General features: G+C 33.2%; 1 protein-coding gene across 4 annotated transcripts; it reads right to left on the bottom strand.

Moving 5' to 3' along the window:
• Positions 1 to 27,021, bottom strand: LOC106167389 (immunomodulatory peroxidase). 4 transcript variants are annotated; one of them, XM_013546171.3, is made up of 21 exons: positions 26,599 to 27,021; positions 23,505 to 23,569; positions 23,043 to 23,207; positions 18,725 to 18,826; positions 17,407 to 18,366; positions 16,723 to 16,830; positions 16,361 to 16,481; positions 15,776 to 16,035; positions 15,231 to 15,419; positions 14,290 to 14,463; positions 13,763 to 13,867; positions 13,489 to 13,608; positions 12,927 to 13,181; positions 12,541 to 12,680; positions 11,689 to 11,899; positions 11,374 to 11,485; positions 10,802 to 10,968; positions 10,390 to 10,519; positions 8,169 to 8,258; positions 7,475 to 7,602; positions 1 to 608 (listed from the first exon to the last, which is right to left on the bottom strand). In XM_013546171.3, the coding sequence occupies exons 1-21, from the start codon at positions 26,817 to 26,819 to the stop codon at positions 601 to 603; spliced, it is 3,831 nt and encodes a 1,276-aa protein (XP_013401625.2). In that variant the 5' UTR covers positions 26,820 to 27,021; the 3' UTR covers positions 1 to 600. The 4 variants fall into 4 exon arrangements, with proteins under 4 accessions (XP_013401625.2, XP_013401627.2, XP_013401626.2 ...); XM_013546173.3 differs by having other exon boundaries at positions 26,498 to 26,599; XM_013546172.3 differs by lacking the exon at positions 8,169 to 8,258 and having other exon boundaries at positions 26,599 to 27,019.
• Between the last annotated feature and the right edge of the window lie 851 nt (positions 27,022 to 27,872).

Below are 27,872 nucleotides of genomic sequence, written 5' to 3'. Positions count from 1 at the left end.
TTTTCAATTTTCAAAGCCTTTATTCCAAATATGTTTTCTAAAACTATTTCACAGTACTTGTTTTTAGCACCTCCACCAAGCTTTTTTAAATAAAGATTACTTCCGAAAATAGCCATTTGATTTCAGATAAATTTACTTTACAAATCATGTTTCTGGTGTCCAAAAGAATAAGATTTTCTTTATGATAGTAGTTTTCTCCAAAGAAGGATATGACAATATTTGATCAAAACTCTCCTGTGAATGCTGTTCCTGGTATTTCTGCACCAAATAACTTTAGCGAGTTGAAAACAGCAAAATGATTTGATGAACACTCACTGCTTTCAATAAAAAATTGCAAAATAAAATGATATGTCTGAAAGGTAAATTTTATCTGACAGCAGTATGGAAATACCCTATGTACCATGCTGTGCATCTTTCAAATACAGAAAGCCTTTACAGATTGCCGACAATATCTTGATCCCTGTGGTTCTGTGAGCCTTTCACATTTCCTTAACTATTTTGCAGCTCCCATATGCCTGTGTGTATAAGTGGTTTCAATATATAAATACCGCATGGGGCAGAGAGGCCTCATCGGCTGTTATATCCCTTTTTAATGTAGGACTATTTTTCTGAAAATAAATAAAGAAAATATTTCCTTAAACATTAGCAAACAAAATGTAATTTTTTGTACAAGGAAACTATATATAACAAGCAATGAAGATATTTATATAAACATGTATATAATAAACTAGTTTGTTTATAATTCAAGGAATAAATATATTTTAAAAGTGAAATAGTATAGTTGCAATTTCAAAATCAATCAGGGGACACTGAAACTCAATTTTATAACAGATATACTCTCATAACAGGTGTGCAAGTATCAATAAATGAAAACCAACTGAATGAAAGAAAGTAGATGAATACAAGGAGTCTGAAACAGGAACTGACAACTGGTCATTTTACCAAATTTGAGTCACATCATTGATGCACATATTTTGTGTAATATTTGCATAATTTTGAGTTGCCCCATCATTTTTGTTATTTGAACTATAAAACCCTCAAATATGGAAAGAAATCAATATTAATTAAAAAGTGATATAAACCATTATGGAAAAATTACTTATGGCAAACATCACATATACAGTATATGACTCAAATGTGCAATGACACCCCTCTTTTTTGTCTTCATATTACACAAATAGCAACATGATATTGTGGTTCAAGTCATTGCATCTACTGTCCACTCACTTCCCATGTGAGAGAGTCTAATTAATATTAACAAAATCCAAACCACTTCACTCGTCTGGTTAATAGATCGGTTCTTGGAAAAATCCCTATGGCAACACAATACTAATATAAACATGCATTTAGAGAAACTCAAATTTAATGCAGTTAAATCCAAACAGATATGGAATCTGTACCTGCATTGTTTTTGTGCCTGATCTAGGATCTTGATATTGTCATATTTCATATCCCTTGTCACAGTTCTGTCAACAGCTCTGCAATTTGAACACACTGGCATTTGCTTCAATTAATAAAACTACTAGTAAGCCCCCAGGAAACAATGCAATTTCCTTCTCAAACTGATTGCTACACGAATATCCCCACCTAAATGTACTGTTTATCAAAAGGCCAAGAAACCATAAGCCTGTAATTCAACTAACAGTATAATTGGTACATGAAGCATTTTCAACTTGCCAATTAAAGATTGTAGCATGTGTGTCATCTTTTTTAATGTGTCTCATTTGACCTTTCAAATACCTCTTGCTCTTTAAGGATACAATTACATATTAAGTTTTTGTATCAGAAAAAGGCCATGCACTTCAAGCAGACAAGAATTTGTCTAAGGCTGGTCTGGCTCAATACTTTTGACCTACCACACAATTTACCACCCAATACTTCTCTTTTACAAAATTTTATACAAATCAAATGGCAAAGTTCAGATCTTCATTACAATGACTTTCTTAACTCACAGTTCAAGAGTCATGATTCTATCAACCAAATTATTAATTGTATGTTTATGATACATGTATCTGAGAAAGACACATACATGTATCAGATGTTTTCCAGTGCTAGTCTTTTCCAATCATTACTTAAGTTACTGGTTTGTTGTTTTATAAAAGTACAATTTTAAGTACTATTCTTAAATAAGAACCACTTTCATGCACTGCTTTTATCAGCATATCCGACAAATAAGGAAAAACAGTTTGGTACAGGAAATATGTCTGTTCCTAAAAAGCAAAAAACATGCAATAACTTATACATGTACAGATTATTAAAGAAGAAAACTGATATTTACGTAGTATGATAAAAGCATCAGCAACAATATTTTTCAGTCAATAATAACAGATATACCAATCTCCTCACTAAGAAAATTATTTCATTTTCAATATGCATTCCCTGCTGAACTGTATCTACAAAACCCACCTTAGTCCATTAGTGTTAGGTAAGAAGTATTGAAAGAAGTGATATAATCTATCTGCAGGAAACAGCAGAAAATGAAATGAAAACACAGCACCGTCATTATAAATTTTTCGATTTCCCAAGAAAAGATGAGAATATTGCAATAGAAATTAATTGCTTCAAACTCTGGCATCTGAGAGTTAAGGTCATGGCAATAACAATTTACAAGTCATATCTTACAGACAACAGATATATACTTGTCTTACCGTGTACTATTACTCAAATGGAGGTGAATGATCTGTAGAAATAATTCTTAGAGCCCACTTGGTAGATGCAGCAACATGTTGTAGAGTAATGAGGAAAATATGCAATTGGTGCAGAGAGTGTGCCTTTATGTGGTTGATAACAGAGCTTAAGAAAATCTAAATAAACTGTGGAAAAGTGCACATCCTCATCAAAAGGGGAAATTCAGTGATTGTTTCTGCCTGACAGTGCATTATCTGCACTGTTACTACCATGTGACCTGGTAATATTTTCTTAAAAGAGGTAAAAGCTACTTTTGATAAAACTGTCAGAAGATACATAAAGCAAAATTATTGAAGTGACTTTATCACTAAAGGCTAAAAATAATTGATAGATAAAACTGTTGGGCAAACTGTGTTTTGTATACAAGAATCCCTTTTCTATAGTGATTTTCAGAGTATTGAATCCTAACAAGCCACCTCAATATGTAAGTTACAGTTAACAGTACAATCCCGCTGAGCACATGAATGGACAAATGCTGATAACAGATATCATAGTCATTATCTTTCTGAGGCTCCCTAGCTACCCTCCACAGACCTCTGATGTAGGTGGGGTACAAAATGCTAAAGTTTTATAAAGCTCAGGAGAGAAAGTTGTTTCCATGCACAATGAATGTCATCATCAATGGCTGTGAAAGTCCAATTTTTTTCTTGCAGATAATTGACTTACTGTCACTAGAGGTCAGTAATTTTTTGTGCTTACTAAACCCGAGATTTGTAAGTAAAATTGAAAACTGAAATCATGTTCTGAATAACTGCATATTTTGAAACATCTATTTTCACAATAAGTTACATGTATGAATTTGGGGTGGAAAAATGAAGCAACCTTTAGATTCTGAAGAAATTGAGTACAAATTTAGTAAAACTGACAGCTGAGTAAAATAAGGGACAGATATAGTAGATATTGGGGCAATGTTAGAATTGTCAGTTAATTTGGACAATGGTGGACAGAAGCAGTGAAAGTACCTTTTCTATGGTTGTTTGAACTTTGGGTTCAATTTCTACAAAACCCTATGGGAAATTGCATTGTTTTTGCACATTTTCAATTTTCTTCACAAATGAAGTGTTTGCATACCTCCTTAAACATAGACTTCAGTGTATATGACATAGACAGTTAGGAAGTGATGGTACCAGTGTGAATATAATTGCTATGATTACATGTTTTAGGGGGAAAACACATTTTTCCTCAATTTCTTAATACGTTTTCCAAGTTTTCTTCACACGTGAAACATTTTCATTGTCTCCGCAACCTAAACTGGTTCTTCATGCAGAATATCTAACAAACATACATTGTTGGAAAGTGATGAGTGCCCATGTAAGTTTTGTTACTATAGAAAATATGTATTAAGGGAAAAAAGTTTATTTTTAAAATTTTGTTTTCCAAGTTTTTATCGCTTATGAAGCATTTTCATTATCCACACTTCTCTCCAATGGAGAGATGTGCAAAACTGATGCACAGTGGAGCACAAGAGAAAGGCTTTGATAACTTGCATTAAACACAAATTAGACCCCCTATCAATGAAATTAGTAATCTAACAAGTCTAGCATCAACTGTTTTTTCAAACATGCTACCAGATATCCGCATGGTTCACCACATACACTTGAATCATTATATCACGAAACACAATTCAATTTCATGCCTTACTGGGGAAAAGATCTAACTTCACGATTTAATTTGTAGGTAAATAGGCATGCCAATGGGCACAAATGGATTCCTTATTTGATTTTTCAGTCATTCTGATATCTTCAAATTTTTGTAACCTGTACTAAAACCCTTAAAAAAAGAATATATTTTTCTAAAACATGCATATATATATATATATATATATATATATATATATATATATATATATATATATATACATACACAATTAAAATAAATAAATAAATAAATAAATAAATAAACAAAAGACATGCAATAACCCCGACTCCGAGTTTCACGGGCATACCCAGAAGGTATTCCAGATCGTCAGGAAGTTTATTTGAAAATGGTTTTATTAGCCGTTTTACGTACACGGCGTGACGACGCTTACATCGCACGCCGTGTTAGTTATATCACCTTATGCCGACACATGGTAATTATTTCAGTTCTTTTATTTAGAGTATCTGGTGTTATCATTATTAACAGTTTTTCGTCCAGGCAAAGATTGCATAGATGCTGATTTCTTCTTTGCGGCGCTTTTACAGTCGATCTGTTGAATTATTGGTAAAGCTTGCTTCTGCGAGGGAAATGTTTGTAAAAGTTAGTTACTGTTGTATGAAAAACATGCAGCAAATCATTCACGGTCACAATAAAAAATTTCTCAAAAACATGTCAGTTAACAATCAAGATAAGAAATGTAATTGTAGAGCTCCAAGTAAGTGTACTTTGAGAGGGGAATGTTTGTCTAGCAACATTGTGTACCAAGCATCAGTTACTACTAAGGACAAATGCATGAAATATATAGGTCTTTGTGGTGGGCAATTTAAGTTGAGATACAATAATCACACCAAGTCATTTAGAGACAAGAAATATGCTGCAGATACTGAGTTATCCAAATACATTTGGAAATTAACAGAAAATAAAACCCAGTATGACATTAGATGGGACATCATAAAGAAATCAGCGCCGCAAAGAAGAAATCAGCATCTATGCAATCAGGTGACGTAACTAACACGGCGTGCAACGTAAGTGTCGTCACTCCGTGTACGTAAAACGGCTAATAAAACCGTTTTCAAATAAACCTCCTGACGATCGGATAACAATGATTGATTGAACTCGGAGTTGTGGTTATTGCATGTCTTTTGTTTATTTATTTATTTATTTATTTATTTATTTATTTATTTTAATTGTGTACAAACGCTCCGGACTGTTGAGCACTCTGTTCCCAACCTCATTTAAAAGCAATCAATATCATTTTACCATATAATTGACTTGACACTTTAATAAATCATGGATATGACCTAGAAACAATATTTGATACATGGGATGAAACTGGCTAGAAAATCAATTTTTACAAAACTATAGGTACATCATCACATGAGAACCATGTTGATTACACACAGAAAGAGGATAGAGAAATAAAATAACACATCTGAGGTGAAGGCCACCATCCAAACCTTGAACCTGGAATACAATTATGGCATTCTCAACGGGAATAATCTTGGCAAACAATGTAAATGAATGTGTACTAATGAATTCTAAGAAAACTGGACTCAAGCCAAAACAACTGGATGTACAAGCATGAACAACATTAAATGAAAGTACACAAGGCACTTTTGTTATGTTGTATACATTTGTTTCTGGTACTCCAGTAAGTTGAATACCAGGAAGGAACGGAGAGAAATCTTCATATACCGGTATTCTCTTGACATAATCGATGAAAAATTAACTAACATATTAAACATATGTATACCACATCTACATAAATTTGGTCAAATGAACCATAGGCTCAACAGTGTATTCTGACAATGTACCATTTTCTGTAAGAAAATGAAATGTTCACACTTCACTGCTACACTTACAAAGGTGTCCTTTGGATGAACTCAATCATTACTGCTTCATTAATGTTACTGACAGGGTTTATGATCATCAAAATACTAAAAATGATGTTTTTCATGCATCTAATTATTCAATAATGCATCTACCATTTTGCTAATTAAAAACCATAAAAATTCCCTTGAAAATATTAAATATCAGTGTTAATATTTCTCAATGCTAAGCATAAGCATAATTATAATATAAGTACCTTGGAGCTTTTATCATCAATTTAATTTTGAGGTGAGATAGCAATCTGTGTGAGGCATAAAATTGGGACAGATGACGACAAGTGTCTGGGCTTCATTCCTGTGCAGTCATTTTGGTTTAAATGTTTCTGTCTAGGAGTTATGAGCCCCTAATAACAATGATTCATTGAACAAAGGCATTTTCACCTTTTTAACGATAACATCTGAACTATAGCTTTTAAGAAAAATTGCTGGTGGAGTTTTGATGTACTCAATGATGTTATTAAACTGGCATTGGAATGGTGTTGAACTTTGTGGATGCTCAGTTAAAAGAGAAATTTGAGAAACTGATTTTGTGATTTATACACCAATTATAACCGAATCATTGGTAAAATGAAATTTGTGTGATGGCAAGGCATTTAGACTGTCACAGTAATTTAGGAGTTTTTGTCTAACCTTGTCTGCAACCTTAAGCCATAAGAGCGAATATTCATTTATTTCCACCAGTGATACTACCTTGTATTTCACGATTCACACACAACTTAAAAAAGGTTTGATTAGACTCTTGGACCCTTTATAATGTACTTAGAAAAGACCAAATAATTGTTGCTCAACTGTCATAAGTAGATATTTACAATGGATCAATATTCTGTTGCCAGTACATGGTATCTATTATCATGCTGAAAGCAGAGTATCTCACTTTCAAAAATATTTATCATTTTCCTGCATACTGCTACAAAGACTTTCATTTTGATCTAAGATTTCCATGTATATTCTCTTTCTGATAAATCAAATTCATTTTGATTTCTATGTTTGGAATCAGCAGATGAAGTTATCAATCAGAGAACGTGTGAGAGTAATCTTTTAGCATTTGAACAACCAGCTGCATGGTGAAACCTGGGTTCATCCTTGAAGGTATCACATCAAAATTAACACTTTGGGGAATTTGAAAAGAGTTGAACATTTTGATAAATTAAATATATTGTAAAAGGTGAAATCAATAAGCAATACCTAAAAGTACACTTAGAGAAAAAATTTACGAAACAAAGTAAACATAACAAAACAAAAATACACTAAGTACATACTGAAAAATGTGTCCATGAACACAGTCAGGTCCACATATGGTATCTGATTGCAGGACACCCTCTTGTTGAAATCCCCCTGGTACAGTTTCCTGAATAATGTCTGAGGGATGCCGGCCTTGGAGGCAGCGCTGAGGAACACAGGGAAAGACAAAGATCAATTTTTATGATCATCAAGATTCTACAAAATGGATTCTTTTAGTAAAAAGCTAAGAAGTGTTAAAAAAGTTACTAATTGTTTAGAGAGAAAAAAAAGATGTGCATCACCTTCACATTTACCTCATTATCCAAATTTAATGTATGGTTTAGTACATAGCAAGAATCTTTTGTGTAATAACAACTTCCTTGCCAAAACAAAATCTTTTCTGTATGTGCAGAAAGCTTAATTCGAACTGATACTGTAACAAATGCTCTCTGTGAATTTTTCATTTCAATATGAAAGCTTGTGCTTTAATGGGATGTGGCTAAATGTGAACATTCACTACAATAATTACAGCAGTACTCTGTATATATAGAAATCTGTTTAGTATAAAAGTATATGTGTGTGTGTGTGTGTGTGTGTGTGTGTGTGTGTGTGTGCACACGTGCATCACAAGTTATACAGATATATGACAAGTTAAGACATATAAGAAAAAAATATCAACAAAAGCTTGCAACCATATAATATTCAACTTGTTAGAAAAAGCATTAGACTTACGGTTTATGGAAATGTTGGCGAGGTTTATAGAAATTATAATTTCTTCCATAAGGTTTGTGGTAAAAGTCACCTTCATCAAATAGTGGACGCCTGGGAGGGGCATATATTTATTCATATAAATATAATAAATAAAGATAAATATGGAATAATTGGTGATTAATAATATGAAGTCAGTAAGGTCAGACTTTTTTGTTAACTGTTTTACATTAGTATGATTGCAATGTCTACAATCTAAATGAAAATAAAAAAATCTCAAAAGGACAAATTTTAATCATCATTTATATGTGATAATAAAACATAAATTTTAAACATAATTTCAATATAATTCCGCTGTTAGCAGCAATCAAATTTGGGACTCCAGTATAATTACCAATGAAAAGTATTGTAGACCAGTAAAACAGTTAACAAAAAAGGGCAGATTGACAAGTTAACACCAAAGGTATAATTAAAATTTGTTAATGGATAAAGCAAGTACTTAACTGACCAAAACAAATGCTTTTGGTATATGAGTGAAGCATTAAAACAGAATAGAGCTAGAGGTTCTGTCAGGCAGAGAACCCTCATCATTCCTTACTACCATGTAATAAAAGGGTCAATAACTCACAAAATGCATTGTCATTTCCAACATGAATAACAACAAGCATATGTCAAAAATAAGATAAAAAGATAATTAATTTACCAGCAGTTTTTGGTTTCTGCATAAACATTGATGCCAAATTTTTAAAAAATGCGAGGTTGACACAAGAGGTTTGGCTCAGGAAGAATCCAATTATTGTAGTTGACACAACAGCATGTATTTCCACGTAAATACAAGAACACAAATAGTCCTAGACACCTCAAGATGAATGTATACTTGTACATATGTCTTTGAAGTTTAAACGAAGCAATGCACACAAGCTTCTGCACTTTCCATTTAGAATTTGAACTTGAAAAAATGTATTAAAAAAACATGGAAACCTGGAAATCTGAAGTAGTGCAACAAGTTGACAGTCAACATTTCTTTAAAATTAGGCACTGTGTTATCACTAGATTGGGATTCTCCATAATTTAAAACAAGTGCAACGTCTGTAACCCTTTTACAAACACTAATATAAGAAACTCGCCCATTATGTGTGATGTCTTACATGGAAAGACAATATAGCAAAAACTTTAAGGGCAACTTCAAATTCAGATGACTGAATACGCTTTGTTGAGGTTGACATGTTAGACATGGACATAGACATAGGTGTGAATGTGAAGGGATTCTAAGCAAATCTGCAGAACCTCCAGCTCTACTACCACAATTACTCAAAAATCAAAAATACAATATATGTTCATCAATTTTCCCATAATCTCCAATGTACTAGTATACCTTATCCAAAGATGTTGAGAAAAATACTATAAACATGTACATATATAAACCCATTTTTGAGTTTAAAATTCTAACTGTCACAACAATAATTCACCATTTTCCACCTCCATCTCAATGGAGATTAAAGAGATAAACTCAAAAATTAGAAACTTAGAACTTAAAAACAGGCCTATAGATCAAATACTTGTTAGTGATATTGGATATAGTATGTTCATTGGTGACTAAGAGAAGGGTGTTACATTTTCAAGAGAAAAAATCATTCTTTTTGCTATATAAAGGTTAAACCATGTTGCATGCCTTTATAGATGAACACCAAAAATGAAATGAATCGCACATTTTCAAATAAAAGCAATTTCAGCAATTTTTAAAAATCAATGGACTATATTGAAATCAATATGTTTTGACATTTCTCAAATAAAGACAGGATAGAGAAAATTAATTTACATATGAGTATATCTCTCTGACATTTACATGTAAATGTCAGAACTAGCTGCAATGTATATGATAGTATTTCCTAACAAGCATCTTTTCATCCAGAAACTTCATATCAAAACTAGGTGCATGTCTTATAATCAAAACCAGATATCAAACATGCAGAGCCACATCTTATGAAACTTTTAAATGATCTCAGTTTGTGATTTTTTTTTTGAAAATGGGAAAAGGCATGTAAAGGCTGTATCCTTATATCAGGGATGAGATTTTTTGACTCCCATAAATTCGGAAATCTGCCGATAGTCGGAAAATCTTTTTACTGTTGCAAGCACCAATACCAGCCCAAATAATCAGAAATCTGCCGAGAGTTGGAAAAATCTCATCCCTATGCAAAATACTCGGAAGGCCATATGGCTGCATATGAGATATTTTACTTACTCAACATCAAAGTTTTCAAAAGCAGCCTTGAAGGGCTGAAGTAAGATGAAGGGCTGGATGGTGTCAATGTTGTCCAAATTATCACAAACCACCCTAGCAAGAGATATTTTTCTGATCTCCTGAAGCTGTGCTGAAAAAAGCAGATTTGTATAATAAGTAAGAGGATTATATAATGAATATTACAATTCCCAAAATGATCCTAGATGCAATAAGGAGTTTTATGAAAGACAACCAGCATCACAAAAGACAAAAGTACATAACTGCATTTTTCAGAATATGAAAAATAAAAAACACCTTTTTGTTTTCAATATTCTAGAGGCAGAGACAATATCCATTCCACCAAAAATAAAAAACTAATTTCGACATGATAATGGTAACATGTGTCAATAGTTTTCATATTATGCTTAGTTACCTGGGGTAAATCCTTCTGCATTTGGGTTTTCATACCAAAACCTATCCCCATCTCTTACATTTTTGAAGGTTCTAGCAATGATACAAGCAAAGGTTGGACCAACGATGCCTCCAGGTACAGAAGTCTCCAGGATGCCACCAACAAAAAGGTCCACATCATCTGGGTGCCTGAAATCAGTGTTTACCATTTAATTAATTTTCCTCATGAAGATTGGTTTTAAGTAGTCCCTGTTAAATTGTATATATCATAAAAGTACTTCTATGTATTAATTTAGCTACTACATGTGTATAGGTACATGTAGGCTGATCTTTATGAAGTTTGTGCTTATTCTAAATCTGAAGGCCACAGGCCTTCAGAAAAAAAGTGCATATAAAAGTACAAGGCAAGATATTAGATTAACCACTGATCATTATAATCATTCTGTATTTGTTTCTGATACCATACTGATGAAAATATAAAATGCAAATTAACCTACTGCTAATTAGCATCATTAAATCAGTTTACTTGTACAGTAAAGATGACATATGTCTAAACTGCAGATTTGTATTAACAAATGAATTTAGGGTACTTACTTATACAGTTTCTTTAATTCTTGAATCACGCTGGCATCAGCAAAATCTGAGGTAAAGTCTTCAAAGCTATGAGCATATCTGAGACCGCAGAACTTTCTGTAGAAATTGTAACCTAGAATGACATCATTCCAGTACACTGTGTTAGTATATTTAATTGGTACAATGTAACTGTCACATGTCATCACTCAGTTTTAAAATAATCACAAGATACCAGTGAATGCAAATCCTCCTCTTAACGTAGATTACTCAACTCCAGATAACATTGAGAGAGAGAGAGAGAGAGAGAGAGAGGGAGAGAGAGGGATGAATGAATACCTGGTATCCCATGATCTCTGCCTCTCTGTATATTTAAGGCTGTTAGATCCATGCCCAGTCCAAAAGGTGGTGTCTCAGCAAAAAGATGTCTGGTGACTTGTTTAGTGAAGAATCTGTCATAAGTCTGTGCTGGCATGTCACACATCCCAGTAATAATGGAATCAACACCACCACGGTAGCTATCATAGATATGAACGGGACGCCTGAAAGCCTAATAAAATATTAAGCACATGTTTAGATATTTCTAGATTTGAATATCCTTTTATTAAGCTGAACAAATTTAATTGCCAATGACCTAGAATCAAAAAACCCTAAGGCAAACAGGTTATAATTATGCCCTTAACATGCATGGATAATCAAAATTTGTGTCTAGATAAGAATACATATAAATTTCAAATACTTCGTATGTTTTAAAAGAAAATCAACTTTTTTTATGAAGAAGAAGTGCCCCATTACTTGCATAAACAATTGCGACCCTTGCAAAACCAATTTACCCCATTCCTTAAAGTCAAACTTGACTCTTATTTAAAAATAGATATAAATATAAGTAAAATCAAGGATTACTTTTTCATTTATGATTACAAATGACAAACAGTTTTCCACATATAGGTTAAGAGTTGACAATGTGTAGTTCAATATTATAGTCAGCATGTCATCAGTGACCACTTCCTACAAGTGGCTGCATGATTTTTCAACTCAACGTGGACAGGAGAACTCAGGGTTAGAAGTATTTTTACTCTTTCTGTTAGGCATGACTACATGCATGCAAAATTGTTCTAGGAAAGTGAAAGGAGGGCAGTCATGTCCCTTACATCAGTGAAGCTGCTGGAACAGTCTTTGGTGATCACTTACACTACTCAGCATGATCCTGTCTGTGATGGAGTGGTCCCTGTTGGCCCTTGGGAGGATGTCCTGGATCAGAGTGTGACCAAAACGGAAAGCAGCTGTGGCAAATGCATTTGGTATGCCTGGGTCTACTGCAGGATTATAACCTAAAATGATAATTGGACAAAGACTGAGTATCCTTAATGTATTGAGAAAATCTCTGAAATGATTGGTTTAAAGATATCAGTTTTTTTTTTTATTTTATTGTGCAGATATCTTTTTAAAACAATATTTCAATATAGACAAGGTATGTTCTTCCTTACATATTTTTGTTATTCTTTTCAGATCTACCACATATTATTCTTACAATAGACTGATTTTTTCTGTCACAGTAAGTTGTCTAAAATACCTACCTCCATAATACCCAGTATCTTGCAACTCCAAGCCTTCTCTTCTGATAACATCTTTCCCCAGAATCACTGGTAATAACTCATTGAAAATGATATGCTGATTCATAGCCCCAATAATCCTCCTGGTTTCCTGGAAGAGCTTCTCTCCTCCCCAGTGGGGATTCATGGTGAAGAGCATGTCCTCTATGTGGTTGTGCTCACGTACCCAGATGGTGTGCATGGCAGTTAGGGCAGCTTGCTCATTTACACGCTCATCACCTTGAAAGCAAAATATTTATAACTTTCACATTCATCATTTTGCTCTTTGCATGACAAAATCAGATCGGCATGGAATAAATGGGATAACTGATTCCAATGAGTTAATTTTAGAAAATTCATGTAGATTTTTAAATATTGATTAAAAGTATTGAATCTAAGTGTACAATAAAGGAAAGTAACACTGAGATAGTTGTGCTGTTTCAATATTTACATATTTCTTCCAGTTGGAAAGTCATCTCTAAAAGAATCTTTATGATTTTTTTTTCAAATTGCAAATGACAAACAAATTGCAAATTGTGTCCTTCACCTGCCATAAAACATTTAATAGTTGAATTCACATCTCTGCAGAGGTCCACATCATCTTTTGGGAGAAGCCACTTGTAAGAGGCTCCATGTGGGTGAGGGGTCAGCTTCATTCGCCCACGTCCTATGAAAAACAAAGCAAAAAGATACAAAAGTCTAAAGAAACAAAATAGAAGGACACAGGTTACATTTTTATGAAATCAAATGTTGAAATTAATCCTTGCATTTTCTATAATAAGCAAATAAATAAGCTTTGAATTGTCTTTAAAATGTCTTACTTGGATCAGAAAATTCTCTGATAGAATCAGATTCTTCCTTGCTGCTCCCATAGACCTGTGAAGCATCTATCCAAGATGTAATCTGGTTTAACTGTTCCCTAAATCCTTTACAATATAAAGACAGAGAAGTAATAAGTCATGATCCACACATGCATAAATGAAAGAATGCATGCATGCACACACTCATGCATGCACACACACATTGATCATTGGTGTTTTTTTTAATTTTACGAAACAACTGAAGGCACAATTATTTCTTAAACAATGGTTTAATTTGTGATATCAGTTGTAGTATATAGCTCTTATACAAATGGTATACATAAAGCTATACATTCCAAATATTAACTTAAAGGCAAATTGAAAGGAAGAACTAATCCATGACAAGGATTTAAGACCAATGAAGCAATAAATGGTGGTGCACATTTAAATATCTAGAAACAATAAAATCATAATCCATTGAATCTTCATGTTACCAGAAATGTATCATATAATACATACGGTAGAATCATGTAATTAAACCTAATTACCAAAGCCACACTCCAAGGCTGGCACCTCCTGTGTTCGCACAAACTTTAGGCACCTCTTATTACCAAAGTCTGGGTCACCTGCTGGAATCTTTATAGGTACACAAGCTTCCAGTCCTTTCTGTCCTGTTTCACATCCATCAGAACCACACTTAACTTCTTCCATCTTCCCCAACCCTTTGAAATATAGTTTTAGTTAATCATCTTTTGCATTCCTTATTAGTATACAATTATTTTGTAATGTTGAATGATTGTATTTAAGTATATTGTTGCTTAATTTGTAAAATACATAACTGTGATTTAATTGATAACCGTACCACATGAATGTGACAATTTTTTAACACAATTAATCAGTAATCCTAAAAGTCATCAATTAATTCTCTCTCTCTCTCTCTGATATCACACTAAAATACAATTTTCACTGGTAACAGACTGATTGGTTTACAAACCAATGTTGAGTTAAAATAATCAAACAGTTTGCCAAATTGAAATTCAAAATACTGAAGTGATTTTTTTTTCCAAAGCAATGAAAAGATTATGTGCACTATGCTAGAATTGCATTTCATAAACAAATAAAAGGAAAATTAAGTAAGAAAGGTCTATAGAAAAATTGCAGTAGACAAAAGTTCAAAATCTTGGATTGATTTACTTGGGTAGTCATCACTTTCTGTCCATATATACTGATATCCATGTTTAAAGGTGTATGGAGTGTGAAAACAGTTTTTTCTGTGAAGCAAAATGTCTGTGCAAAAACAAATTGAATGCAATTTCCATTAGTTTTTGAGATACTGTAATAAGGTACTTTTGCCTTTGAGAAGTGAAAATTTAATTTTTAATTACCTAACAAGGAGATAATACTGTTAACTATGTTAAGATTTAAAAAAGAAACTGTATCAGGTGGAAAGAGCATGAGGATATTAGCTTATATTAAGCAATCTACTTACCACTTGCTTCTACTGATATTTTGGTTGCAGCTGAGCGGCTCAAGTCATGGTCAACAAACTGTCCAAAGGTCATTACCATCAAGGTATTGATATTACTGGGTCTGTTTATATCCTGGAACAGACGGAGGCTCACTTCACGTCCACTTGGCAGTTCCTGCCCATTCTTGGCTCTTCTCAGGGTATCAACACCTGTAAGGGTATGGATATAAGATTATTTTTATTCACACACCTTTAAGAGCAATGCTTAGTATATTACTTTTAAAGATGGCAGATAATATATTCTTTGTTTGATTTTATAAAGATTCAATTCCTATAATAATATCTTCTGATCTCATCAAAATTTCTTAATTTTAGTAAAACATGTAAATATTTTATTATCCAGTTTTTACACCAAATTACATGTACATTTATGACCTTAAGATTGCATGCAGACACTTAGTAGCTAAGAAGAGATCATGGTTTTCTTTGACAAAACAAATTAACGCTCAATGCCTTTAACCTTAAAAAAAAAACAGTACATTGCATGACATAAACTGTTAACTTGCCATCTCCATACTGTGGAGCCACCAGCCTAGCATGAGGTATCATAGCGCGGCCATAACCTGGGTACTGAGGGTTGTTACAGCACCCATCAAATGACCTGTAACGGTACTGGTCATCACACTGGAAGTTCTTGGGGTATGGACACACATCCCTACTTGGTCTGGATAATGGGGTGTCAGGAAGGTGGACATTGGGGTTGGGTGGGATTGGGCTGGGGATCCTTGTCATCACATCTAATATTTGGCTTCTGTCAATGTGGAACCTATTGGTACAGTGAAAGGTTATATTTTTTAGCTATCAGCTGGGCTTATTCCTTGAATACATGCATTAATACACGTTCAGCATATACTAATTGTGCATCTTCTTCTTAAGAAGTGTAGGTAATTGATGAAAACCATAATTATATAACTGATTCAGAAATAATTTGCTATCTCAATCAGGTAACAGAGACTTTCTGATCAATGGATAACAATGTTTTGTATTATCAAGTCATCCTTCATTTTTAGCCTTTAAATAGCTTTTAATTCATGGAGAACAAAAAGCAAAAATAATCATTTGATCCAATCAACATATGTTCAAACCATCACCTCTCCTTGATAATCCTGCATGTTTGTAGCAGAATGTCAGCCACAAAAGACAACTGTTTCACATATGGTTTGGCATTGCTGAAGGCAGACACATACTGGTAAGACTTGGAATCCACAAATCCTGAGAGATTTAAGAAAAAATCGTAATCAATCAATATTTTAAAATTAGATGTTAAATGTTGTCACTCTTATTAGCCCTATTCTCAAAGAGACATGATCTTAATTTGGCACTGACCCTTTTTGCTAGGTGTTTAATGGTGATGTGCTAGTGGAATAAGATCAACAAAATTACTAGACCTTATGATCTGAACATAAGATGGATATGACAAAAAACATAGCCATATTCATTAAAATACAATTACCTCTTCCTGACCTAACCCTCTCGGCCTCATCTGCCAGTTTACTGTCCAAGTATAGTCTGGACTCCCTGGCAGCAGCATCCAATTGCCTCTGGGCTTCTGACACCAACTCTGTGGAAAGAAGGTTGTTGTTGAGTTACATTTGGAATATTTGTTATGTAGAAGTAGCATGTTATTACATTAGTAAATAAACCATCCAGAGCAAATAAGGATTAGTAACTTAATTGACTATAACTTTAAAATGGAGTCAAAGCCTTTAGTAAAATAATAAAAAAAACCCTTAAACTTCTGTTACGAGTTATTACCATGATACCTCTTGTTCCAATCAAAAATTACAAAATTTACAGTCTTAAAATGATGCCCTCCCCATTACGAAACAGTGAACACCCATTTTTGCCAGCTAAATGTCAAAACACAAACTCAAAAAAAGTTGCTTTAGGCAACAGAAACCTAGACAGCAGCATTGAGAGACATGGGGGAAGTCCAATTGTATGTCTTAACAAAATCATCTTACTTCAATATACTCTGTTTGTCAATGGAACCTGAAAAAGGTTTTTTGGTTCTTAGTGGCTTAAGATCTGAAGACAAATAGTGCGTTTAATGTAAATTCCTTTCTGTGACTAACCCTATTTTCATGCACAACATGTATATAATGCTACTGTACAGTGTATCATGGTTAAGCCATACCTTCACCATTAAACAAAAGATGAATGGGTCCCCCAAAATCTATCAGTGGTCCCACAAAGTCTGGGTGAGGTGGGGGTCCAAAAGGAGGTGTCACAGGTAGATTGAACATATCCTTCAACACAGGTATACTGGGTGGATTATATTGGTCTTGACCACCAAAACCACCTTTCAGATTTTCAGGGGGCTGGAACACCTCAGGAGGTGGTCTTTTAGAATGGGGGCCATGTCTGTTTCTGCCTCTGTAAGGTCTATTTGTGCCTCTGGGAGTATGATTTATGCTGCTCCGAGACCTATGTTTATTTGTATGTGGTCTATTTTTGCCCCTATGTGGTCTATTTATGTCCCTTTGTGGGTTATTTATGCCTCCATGGTGTCTCTCAATATCTCCTTCTTGCCTATTTGTTCCTGGCCCTACATGTGCTCCTCCTTGTTCAAATGGATGCAGCTGTCCTCCTGGGTCTGAATGTTTTGGTAGAAAGCTGCTTGATGCAAGAGGTCTTGGGTTATATCTGTGACCACCACCTCCACCACCATTGTTGTTAGTAGGATATATTTCTATATTTTTTGGGTTATATTGTGATCCATGAACAACCCTGTATTGGTGATCAATTGTATTCCAGTTATGTACAAGCTGAGCTGGATAGCCAATAAAGCCTACTGGCTCTATTGAAACTTTTGCTGCTGGGTGTAAAAAATGTGGCTTGCCATTAATTGTCTGATGAGTAGAAAAAGGTGACGTTTGCAAAGAAAAGCTTGTCACTGGATGTGGAATGTTTTGTAAACTATCTTGGCCTGAGAAAGACCCATGAGTTCCTTGATGGTCATTTAAAACAATGTCAGAAAGTTCATCGTCTTGTTTTTCAAACTGTGCAGCACTTTTTTCATCTAGGTTACCATTTTCATTCTCACTATACTTGTAGTAGTTACTGCTGTTTATGTTAGTATTCTGGGTGAGGATTTCTGAAAATTTCCTGATTTTAATTATGTATAGACATTTTATCAACAATTAAAATAACTACTCTAAAAATGGAGTTCAATCCAAAATGTACTTGCATGTCATATGTATTAATTATGTTGCTCTTCATTGGAAAGTGAATTTTGTATCTCACTACTTTTAATCAATTAGTTAACTTTAAGAACCTGAACCCCATGAATTAGTAAATATAAATCAAATAGTTTTAAGCTTTAAAATAAGGCGACCACACAATTTAATGACTTGTGAAAACTGATGCCTTAAATTACTAAACATAAAACATATAGAAAACATAACACAATTTATCATGCACAGGTTCATACGTAAATTTGCAAAATACATTACCATCTACTGTCTTTGGTTCTGTAACAGTTGTCAATGTTGTTGTTGTTGTTGTTGCAGGAGGTAGTGTTGGCACAGCCTTGACCTCCACTGCTGGAGCTGGTACTAGAGGAGAAATTATAAAAATCAAACTTTAAGTTATCACAAAATAAAGAGACTGTAGATGTAGACTTTTTTGTCAACTTGAATCACCTTGGTTTCTTTGTGATGCAGAGAAGCTGTGCACTGTAAAAATAATGAGCATTCTTTTTCACTTAGTGAAATTCAAAGGGAGGGATGTCTCTTTTAAAGCTCTTTCACTTTTATCTTAAAATACTTATTTTCATTGGGTTGAGAATTTGATAGAATGATGGTTGCTAAGTAAAATAACCAAAATCAATAAATTTTGTATGATGTGAAATGTTGAGCCAACTGAATGAAAACTGCATTGAAATTGATAGTCTGTTATTAGTCCCTTCAAACATTCCTACCATGAACATTTTACAATACACTCATGTTCAAATGGTACCATAGCTATCATGACTATAAAAAAACTGAAATATTAATTGTGAAAGCTGTGTATATAGAACTTTATGATATAAAACAGATAACACATAAAAGAGTACAAACAAGTTGGCCAGCTTTCAGCTGAATTTTTCACTGTTTGCATACACTGGCTTGTTTTCTCAGCCCTGAACTATTTTCAATACAGGATCCGGAGCAATGCATTCTTGACAATCTCTGGCACCAAGTGGGCAGGTATATACTGTAAGTGGATGAATGATTCACAATTTGCATTGTGGTGCTTGCAACCACTATTTTTATGTTTGAGCCATGAAATCATGGTTTGAGTTTTATTAGAAGTTTGCAATCACAAACCAGAGGCTTGAGAATGCCAAAGGCTGTTTCGTTTATAAGGCCTGAAGGTTAAACTTTACATCCTGTTTAAAGAGTTACTCATATGTGACAGACTGGGATGTACTATTCTTATTCTATTTTCTATGCACAGCTGCTAAGTGACACTAGGGTGGGGCATTCAAATGTTCATGTGCTGCTTTCAGATGTCAGTTTAGAAATTAAGCTCACTAATAACAATGACATCTGTTTGATAAAATTACACTTTACATGCTTTAATCTGCCTGGTAGTAGGTTGGAAAGGGTAAAAGATTTTTGGGTTTATAATGTTAGCAAACACACAAACACACACACACATGACTTTCCATGCCTGAGATGTTAAATGAAATATTATCTTTATCAATATCAAAATATTCAGAGTAGCCAAACAGTCCTTCACATAACTATTAAGTTAATTTGATCCTGTAATGCATCAATAAACATATGAACAGCAGATTTGATATATAACAATTAAATGCACTCATTATTTATGTGATCAGTAAATTTTAATGGAAAAATGCAATATCAGAGAACTTCATGTCTCCCATCAACTAAACTCTAGACATAGGTAACAAGAACAATAATAGATGGTTTTTTGAATGGAAAATGATGTTATCCTCACTACCATGTGTTTTATCTCTGTTCTGTCTCTATGTCATGCTTACATCATAATAAAAAATTATCTGAGCATGCAGCAGATGACAGGCAGCATGTAACAGCTGCATGAAAACAATAAATCACAATTTATATTGTAAAAATACTCAGTGAAATACTATGCATAGATGTTTGAGTTTGGTAGATATAAAACCATCATATGACAGCATTTCTCTGAAAAAACATGAATTATAAAGACTGATAAATAAAAAGGACACTTGACAGCATTTTATTCCAAGACATTTTTTACTATCAATTATTTCTTCAAACTCTTCAAGGAGAATAAAAATTAAGACAAAGAGAACAAGCAGCAGCCCTCTAGTTTTTGCTCCTGAATGTTGGAAAATGCTTGAAATGGTCAATAAATCAAAGAAGATGAAAACTGATAGTACTTCTGATATAAAGATTTTTATGCACCATTTTTCTCTTGTGACAAAATAATGAAGAAACAATGTCTACTTTATATTTTCAGGTAAAAGATAAGAAATTTTGTTTCCCTTAGTGGGTCATCTGTCAACTGAAAAATTGTCTAAGCTCTATTTTTTCCATTTGTATTGTCATTTATATATGATAATAACCACAGATACAACAGTTTTACCATAATTTACCATGACATCAAATTTGAATTCCATGCATGCAAAAAGAATGAATAATGACAACAATGTATAATCTGTGAAAAGTGAAAAGTGATAAAGAACTTTATGCATCATTTTTCTCTTGTGACAAAAACATGAAGAAACAAAGACAATTTTTTATTTTCAGGTGAAAGATGAGAAATTTTGTTTTCCTCAGTGGGTCATCTGTCACCTAGAAAAATGATTTATGTCTCTTTTTTTTCCATTTGAATTGTCATTTATATATGATAATAACCTCAGTTACAACGTGATTGCCATAATCCCAGACTGGCCAGATTTGAATTCCATGTATGCAAAAGGAGTAGATGGTGAAAATCATTTTGATTTTTAAAACTATAAAATTATTAATCACTGTTCACATAGGTGGCAGTACATCTTCCCATATGTTAATTAAACATATGGCATGGCATAGTTTGGGGATTTTTTTTGATGAGCTTGGATTCTGAAAGGCGGGGACAAAAACTGACTTAATTTAAATGTTAAGATATACTGCAAGTACTGCATGCATGAAAATGTACCATCAGCATTATACTGGAAAATAGTGTGAACAATATGCACTTCTGTTGTAGCCAACTTTTGAAACAACTTACTTTATTTGAATATATGAAAATTTGCAGAGTATTGAATTTTTCAACTTAACCAATGTTTCTGAAAATGTTATTATTAAAACCTGGTCAAATGATTTGGGCATAACATACATCAAATGCCCATGCCAGTTCCAGTCGTTCTAAACAGTAACTGTTATAATAGTTCACCTAACCTCAAATTTACTGAGATTAGGTGAACTAATATACAAGATGACTGCACTTGACACTGCCTGTTAACTGGTTTCATTTTGATTGGTCTGAGCAGCTGAAAGCAAATTTGTGAAAGGGATCAGTAACCCCATATAGCATAATTATATAATATTACATGTAAAGACCAGTCTAAGTAATTTGATAACGATATGTGTAACGCACATTGTGAAAAGAGCCATTGTCTTTTCAATGCATGCAATACCATCATGTTATAGCATAGAAAATTGTTATGCATATACCGTACATGTTGTTGGACCAGTTAGTTCTGAGATCAAAAAGTTCTGCTTACTATCATACTTCATCTTTTATCTAAATCTTTCAGAAAACAATGTGTGTCTTATTTTAACTTCACATATAGGCCAAGTTAATTTCAATGAAGGCTTCCAATACACAGTGAACCAACTTGCCTACTTGCATCAATTTTGTTGGAAATGTGCGGAAAGATTATTTCTTCTCCCATTATAACATTAAACTTTGGGCCCACAGATATCAAATAAAGTTATTTTATCTTAAATAAGTGGGTTTCAGTCCAGAAGCCACCTTTAAAATGCCATAGCAAAAAAAAAAAATAAATAAATAAATAAATAAATAAAAAATAAAAAAAGATGATTTTCTCTCTAAAAAATGTCAAGTTTCATATAACTATTAAATAAAACTGGGTATTTGAGAAACAGTGTACATTCCCAGAAATATTATACAATTTTACTCCTAAACAAAAATTTTCACATTTATACATTGACCCTGTCAGGGGCTTGCACACTTGCACTTAAGACATGAAAGACATGACTGTTTTTTAATGGTTAGGATGTATATATATAAAACAAGTGTGTGTGTGGTACAGAGTGCTCAACTGTCTGGAGCCTTTATGCACAATTAAAATTCATAAATAAATAAATAAATAACACAAGACATGTATCAACCCCAACTCCAGAGTTTCACAGGCTCTCGCTCTCTCTCTCTCTCTCTCTCTCTCTCTCTCTATATATATATATATATATATATAAAAGAAAATGAGCAAAGTTAATCTGTTTTTTTCATGTTGAATACAGCCCTACAGTCATTTTGGCCCAGAGTAAACAAACAAGGCTTAAGTACACTACTCATTAAAATTAGCATGGAGAAGGAATAAATTTGATAGTGGGAATAAAGTAGTTCCCTCCACCAAACCTGAGCTGTATGTAACTGGTTGATTACAGGAAGCCACCATAAAAAAGACCGCAATAACAGTGATATTGGCTAAATGCATCCCTGTACATGGAATGGGAATTTAGCCAACAGGCACTGTAGTGAGATGCTGCTACCAATGAGAAAGTAGTCAAGGTACTAGATCCACAATCATTGTTACTGCTTTTGGAAACCTACCTTGGCAACCTGCAGTGCTTGCAAATGTACACACTTTCGTTGTCTTGTCAAAATGGAGTCCATCTAAACATGGCTGTTGCCAACCCAAGCCATTGAAACACACCACATACTTGTCACAACCATCAGGGCTGGCAAACAGACCAATCTTGTTTTTGCAGTAAACAGCTGGAAAATACAAATCTTTTGATTAACAATTACTTAAAAGATACACTACATAGTTTTGACTCTAGTTGTCTTATTCTGAATGTATACTAGTATGGATTTTTTCTCAGTGTGAAAGAAAATGATTTTCTCATTCTAACAAGTGAAAAGCAATGTGCTCATGGATGTCATCCAGAAAATTAGATCAGTGGGGCCTTAGGTTCAATAATACTGTTCATTTTTTCCTGTTTTTCAATTTATCAGCATCGCTTGAAAGATTATTTATTGTTGAAAAAAGTTTATTAAAGTATTTGTATTTACCAATATTTACTGCTTCAACACTTATCCATGCTGTACATATGAACAGAATGAGAGCTATAAAGCTCCTGAAAAAATGAAAAAACTTTATAGTTAAATGACAAGGTCATCTATTATGATAGCTCCATCATATCACTTTACATTTGCTTATCAATGGAAATCATCTGATATAGGCTAAAGTAAACCTGGCACTGTATGATGTCATTTGAAACTAAAAAAACCTATATAAGAAAGGCTTAACTTTTCAGCATAAATGATTAAACTCTATGTGCCAGAAAAGTCTTCTTAGAAACCATTGCAAAAGTGACATGGGCCATTCCGTGGTATTTTTTTGCTGTTATGGAAGGACATTTGACACTTCAAATGAAAATATTAAAAAAAGTAAAAAAGTTAGAAGGTCCATTTTTGGTATGTTTATTCCTCTATATATAAGTTATAATTAGGCAAAAAATTAGGTTTAAAAAATTATAGTTACGAAAAAATTATAATAAATAGCGGCTCGGAAGGACGTGAAATGGACATGGAATTTTAACTTTCAACTTCAACACCAAAACTCTGCTCTATCTGTGGAGATATTTTTAAAGTCAATTCAAAATATGAATATTTGATTATTTTACTTTCTCAATACATAAAAATTTTTTTTTGGAAAAAAAATAAATTTGAAAATTTTGCATATAAAAAAATCAAGTAGGTGTTACAGAAGGATGCGTCTCGGAAGGACGTTTTGTCCATTGCTAAATAAAATGTAAAACAAGGCTAATAATAATATTTTATGAATACATACCAGCATAAGTTTGATGGATAATATCAAAGGTAAACATGTCTTTCCATGGTAATATATTTCATCTTCAAACATGCTACTATTTTTTACTATAATATAAGTCCTCATTTGCTCTGCTCTTTAAATAATATTGGGACATTTACTCAGTAAGAGAAAATCTTACCAAATTTATTAATTATAAATATAATCAATTGTCTAAATTATAATAACTTCAGAATTATTCATTCAAATGAAATGTTTCTCAATTTAAAAATGCTTCTATATATAATAATTGTGCATTTAAGTTCAAGATTATCTTCAAAGTCATAAAGGTTTAGGGCTCATTGGTCACATGACCTGTTATTGTCCAATCAAAATGCCTCATATGTGCTAGGTGTCATGTTTAATGCTTATAAATTTGGATTTAATTTCTTATCGAAGTGGTTCTAAGCAAAAATGTTTTTGTATTTTGTTGGCCCATATCATGGTTGAGGAGAATATGAAGTTATAAGTTTTTAGCTTTTGTAGTTACTGAGAAAACTTAAAAAATAGGTACCAAAAATGTTACGGAAGGACAAATTGATATTAATTAATCCATAATTTTATAATCAAATATTTTTTTTATCTAATGCACTTGACTTAATGTAAGAAATAAGTTATATTTAATGTATTTAGCCTTTATTGTTTAAAATGATGACTATTATGAAAAATATATCAGAAATAAAAATGTCCTTCCGTAATACTATTTTATAAGTTTTCCAGATAAAAGTGTCAATAAAATCAAAATTAATCATCAAAACCTAAAATTTCTTTTGAATTCTGGTCTCTTAAGGTGTCTGGTTTCAGAAAATATAAGTTTTATAAGTAGGATTCTTTTTTTTAATTTTGAGGTCTGCGGACCAAATACCCGGTACCATGGAATGGCCCACATCCAAAGCATGAAGATTTGTACTGTTGTGCAATATTAACTTGATAGAATTTATGAGAATACATATAAATATATGTGTCTCTGAATGAATCCTGTTGGCTTTTATTTCTTAGATGGACAGCAACTGCCAGTCTGCCATCATTTCTGACCATACTCTGGGCAGATTTTATTCTAAGACCCCATTCCCAGAGATTAGATCGATCCAAACTAGATCGACCTAACTCCCTGGGAGTTCACGCTAAATAGCCGAGCGGGCACGAAAGTTAATTACCCCTTACAGCTTGTAGTAGGCAGGACGGACATTTAAGCCAGATTATCTGACAGTAATCTAGTGAGGCTCCCCACGAGGATAGATTGTGTCTGGGAATACACCCTAAGTCATGACATTTAGGGTTATCTGGGGTGACTTATAAAGCCTTAAATCTCCTTGTATGTTATAAACAAATGAGAAGACATTACCTCAAGATGAGAGCATTGCATGACAGGAACCAGTTAAACGGAGATGATCACTGATGACCATCTTTTACTGTCCATGTTTGTCCCTTTCTATTGAGGACATCTCAATAGTCTAAAGGTTCATTGGTCCAAAAAATGGTAACATTTTCATCGGTTTTTAAATCAAGGGTTCATTGGTCCAAAGGTTCTCTAGTGAACATTCGGACCAATGAACCTTCAGACTATTGAACCCTACTATTGCTAAGGCCCCTTTTAGTTACACAAATTATCCTCATTGTGTTCAGTGTCAATGTCAAGTTTACTTACATTAAAAAGTATCATAGAACCACTTTTTGAACAAAGAAAATGCTGATATCTATAGTGATATGCACTGGACATGTTTAGTAAATCCAATTTCTCCATCGAAAATCTAGTAAAATGATAACATGCCATCTCACTTATTAACTCCCAGTAACTTATCAACTTTCATTTTCTCAGTGGACTATCAAATCCAAAACTGTACAATATCAATATATCATATCCTTCTTCAACATCTTACCAGCTTTGGATAAATTGTGAAAATTCCATGAAAAAACTGGCATATAAAATGAATTACATGGTTTGAGTTTTCTGAAAGTTGTAAAACTTTATAATTTATTTACTCCAAAACCCCAACTTGAGAATATATACCAGTGTAATGTACAATGTTTTTTTTCTTTTTTCTAAATTGAGTTTTCAATTTTTTTTTTAAATCAGGAGGAAATAACTGAAAATTATTTGTTACTTTTGCTATTTTCCATCATTCTTTCTTTCGAATTTGCTAATGCTCATCCTATTTTATAGCAAACGAACAGTAGACTATAGCTAACTCACCTTACATATATGGTGCCCATCCTCACTCACTGCCACAGAGTAATGGTGACAACTTCAACTAACTGACAACAAAAATCTCATCTCCTCCCTTTGTGACTTACCATATATTGGCTGCCCATCCCATGGATCCAATCAGTCGCCTAAAAAATTGCCTGCTTTCTGTGACACCAGGCATGCAAGCCAAGCAGGCCAATACAGGACAGGTGTTGTTGTATAGCTCTAAGCAAGGAAACTGCGTAGCTTTTATGGCTTGACCTGGTGGATGTGCTGTGTACAGAGTCATCAAAAATCTGTGAATGTTTTTAACTGCAATACTTGGCATCTAACAATTAAGTCTCACAGTGAGGTTAAGACCTTAATATAACTAAAAAAATATTTTCCAAGAAATTTCAATGCATTTCCTTTTATACCATCACCATACTATACCATATCCAAATACAAGAGTTGGAAAACAAATTTACAGATAATCATTTTCCCAATGGATTTTAGTGATATTAAGAAAATTGCTGAAATTTCTAAGAAAAAAACATTTTCATTTTTTTCTTTACTATATAACTGTAAAACATGCATTGTATTATTATTATTTTGTGTTATGGACATCTTTGTTAAAAATGCTATAATGATTACAGCGATAACAACTGTTCATTTTGGCCAAAAAATGAATTTTTTTGAAGTAAAGGACAATTTTCCCATCCTTACCAATGATATATGAATCCACTCCAACATCTAAAATTACTCCCTGTATCTTTCTAAAAAGTTTGGTTTTTTGTAATAATTCCTTAAGCACAAATTCCAAAATAATTGTGTTAACTGCTGTTTTGGGGGTAAAATAGAATTCATTGTATTTCTATGAGTTATTTACAATATATTTTTTGTGAAATACAGATATCTTACAAACAGTTGTTATCCCTTTAATAATATAATGAATTGCAAATGTATGCTTTTCTAAAAACTGTCAAGTTGACTTTGCAACAGAACTCTCCTCCCAGCCACTCACACACACACATTTTTCACATTGGGTGGCTAAAAATATTAATCGTGAATATTTTGAGAGATAAATTCTATCTGTCAGAATCATAAATATTATATGTCAACATTTCCAAGAAGTTCAAAGAGACTAACACTATGTATTATGCAAGAACCATATTTTGAAGAACTTATTGAAAAACAACAAAAACGAAAAGAAAACTACATGATTATGGCAATCATGATTACCTACAACTTACAAATCACTCACACTCTGAGTCACAAAGAAAGGTATACGCACACAATTAAAGTTCTATACAACTTAAACACAAGTGCTATACTTTTTGATACACCCTGTACTTATCCAGAATGCTTTGACAGACACCATATTGCTGCAGCATGACCATGA

This window comes from Lingula anatina, chromosome 1 (genome assembly GCF_051362555.1).
Source record: "Lingula anatina isolate TDL-2025a chromosome 1, LinAna3.0, whole genome shotgun sequence".
Taxonomy (NCBI): Eukaryota; Metazoa; Brachiopoda; class Lingulata; order Lingulida; family Lingulidae; genus Lingula; species Lingula anatina.
This window is presented reverse-complemented; position numbering and strand designations above follow the sequence as displayed.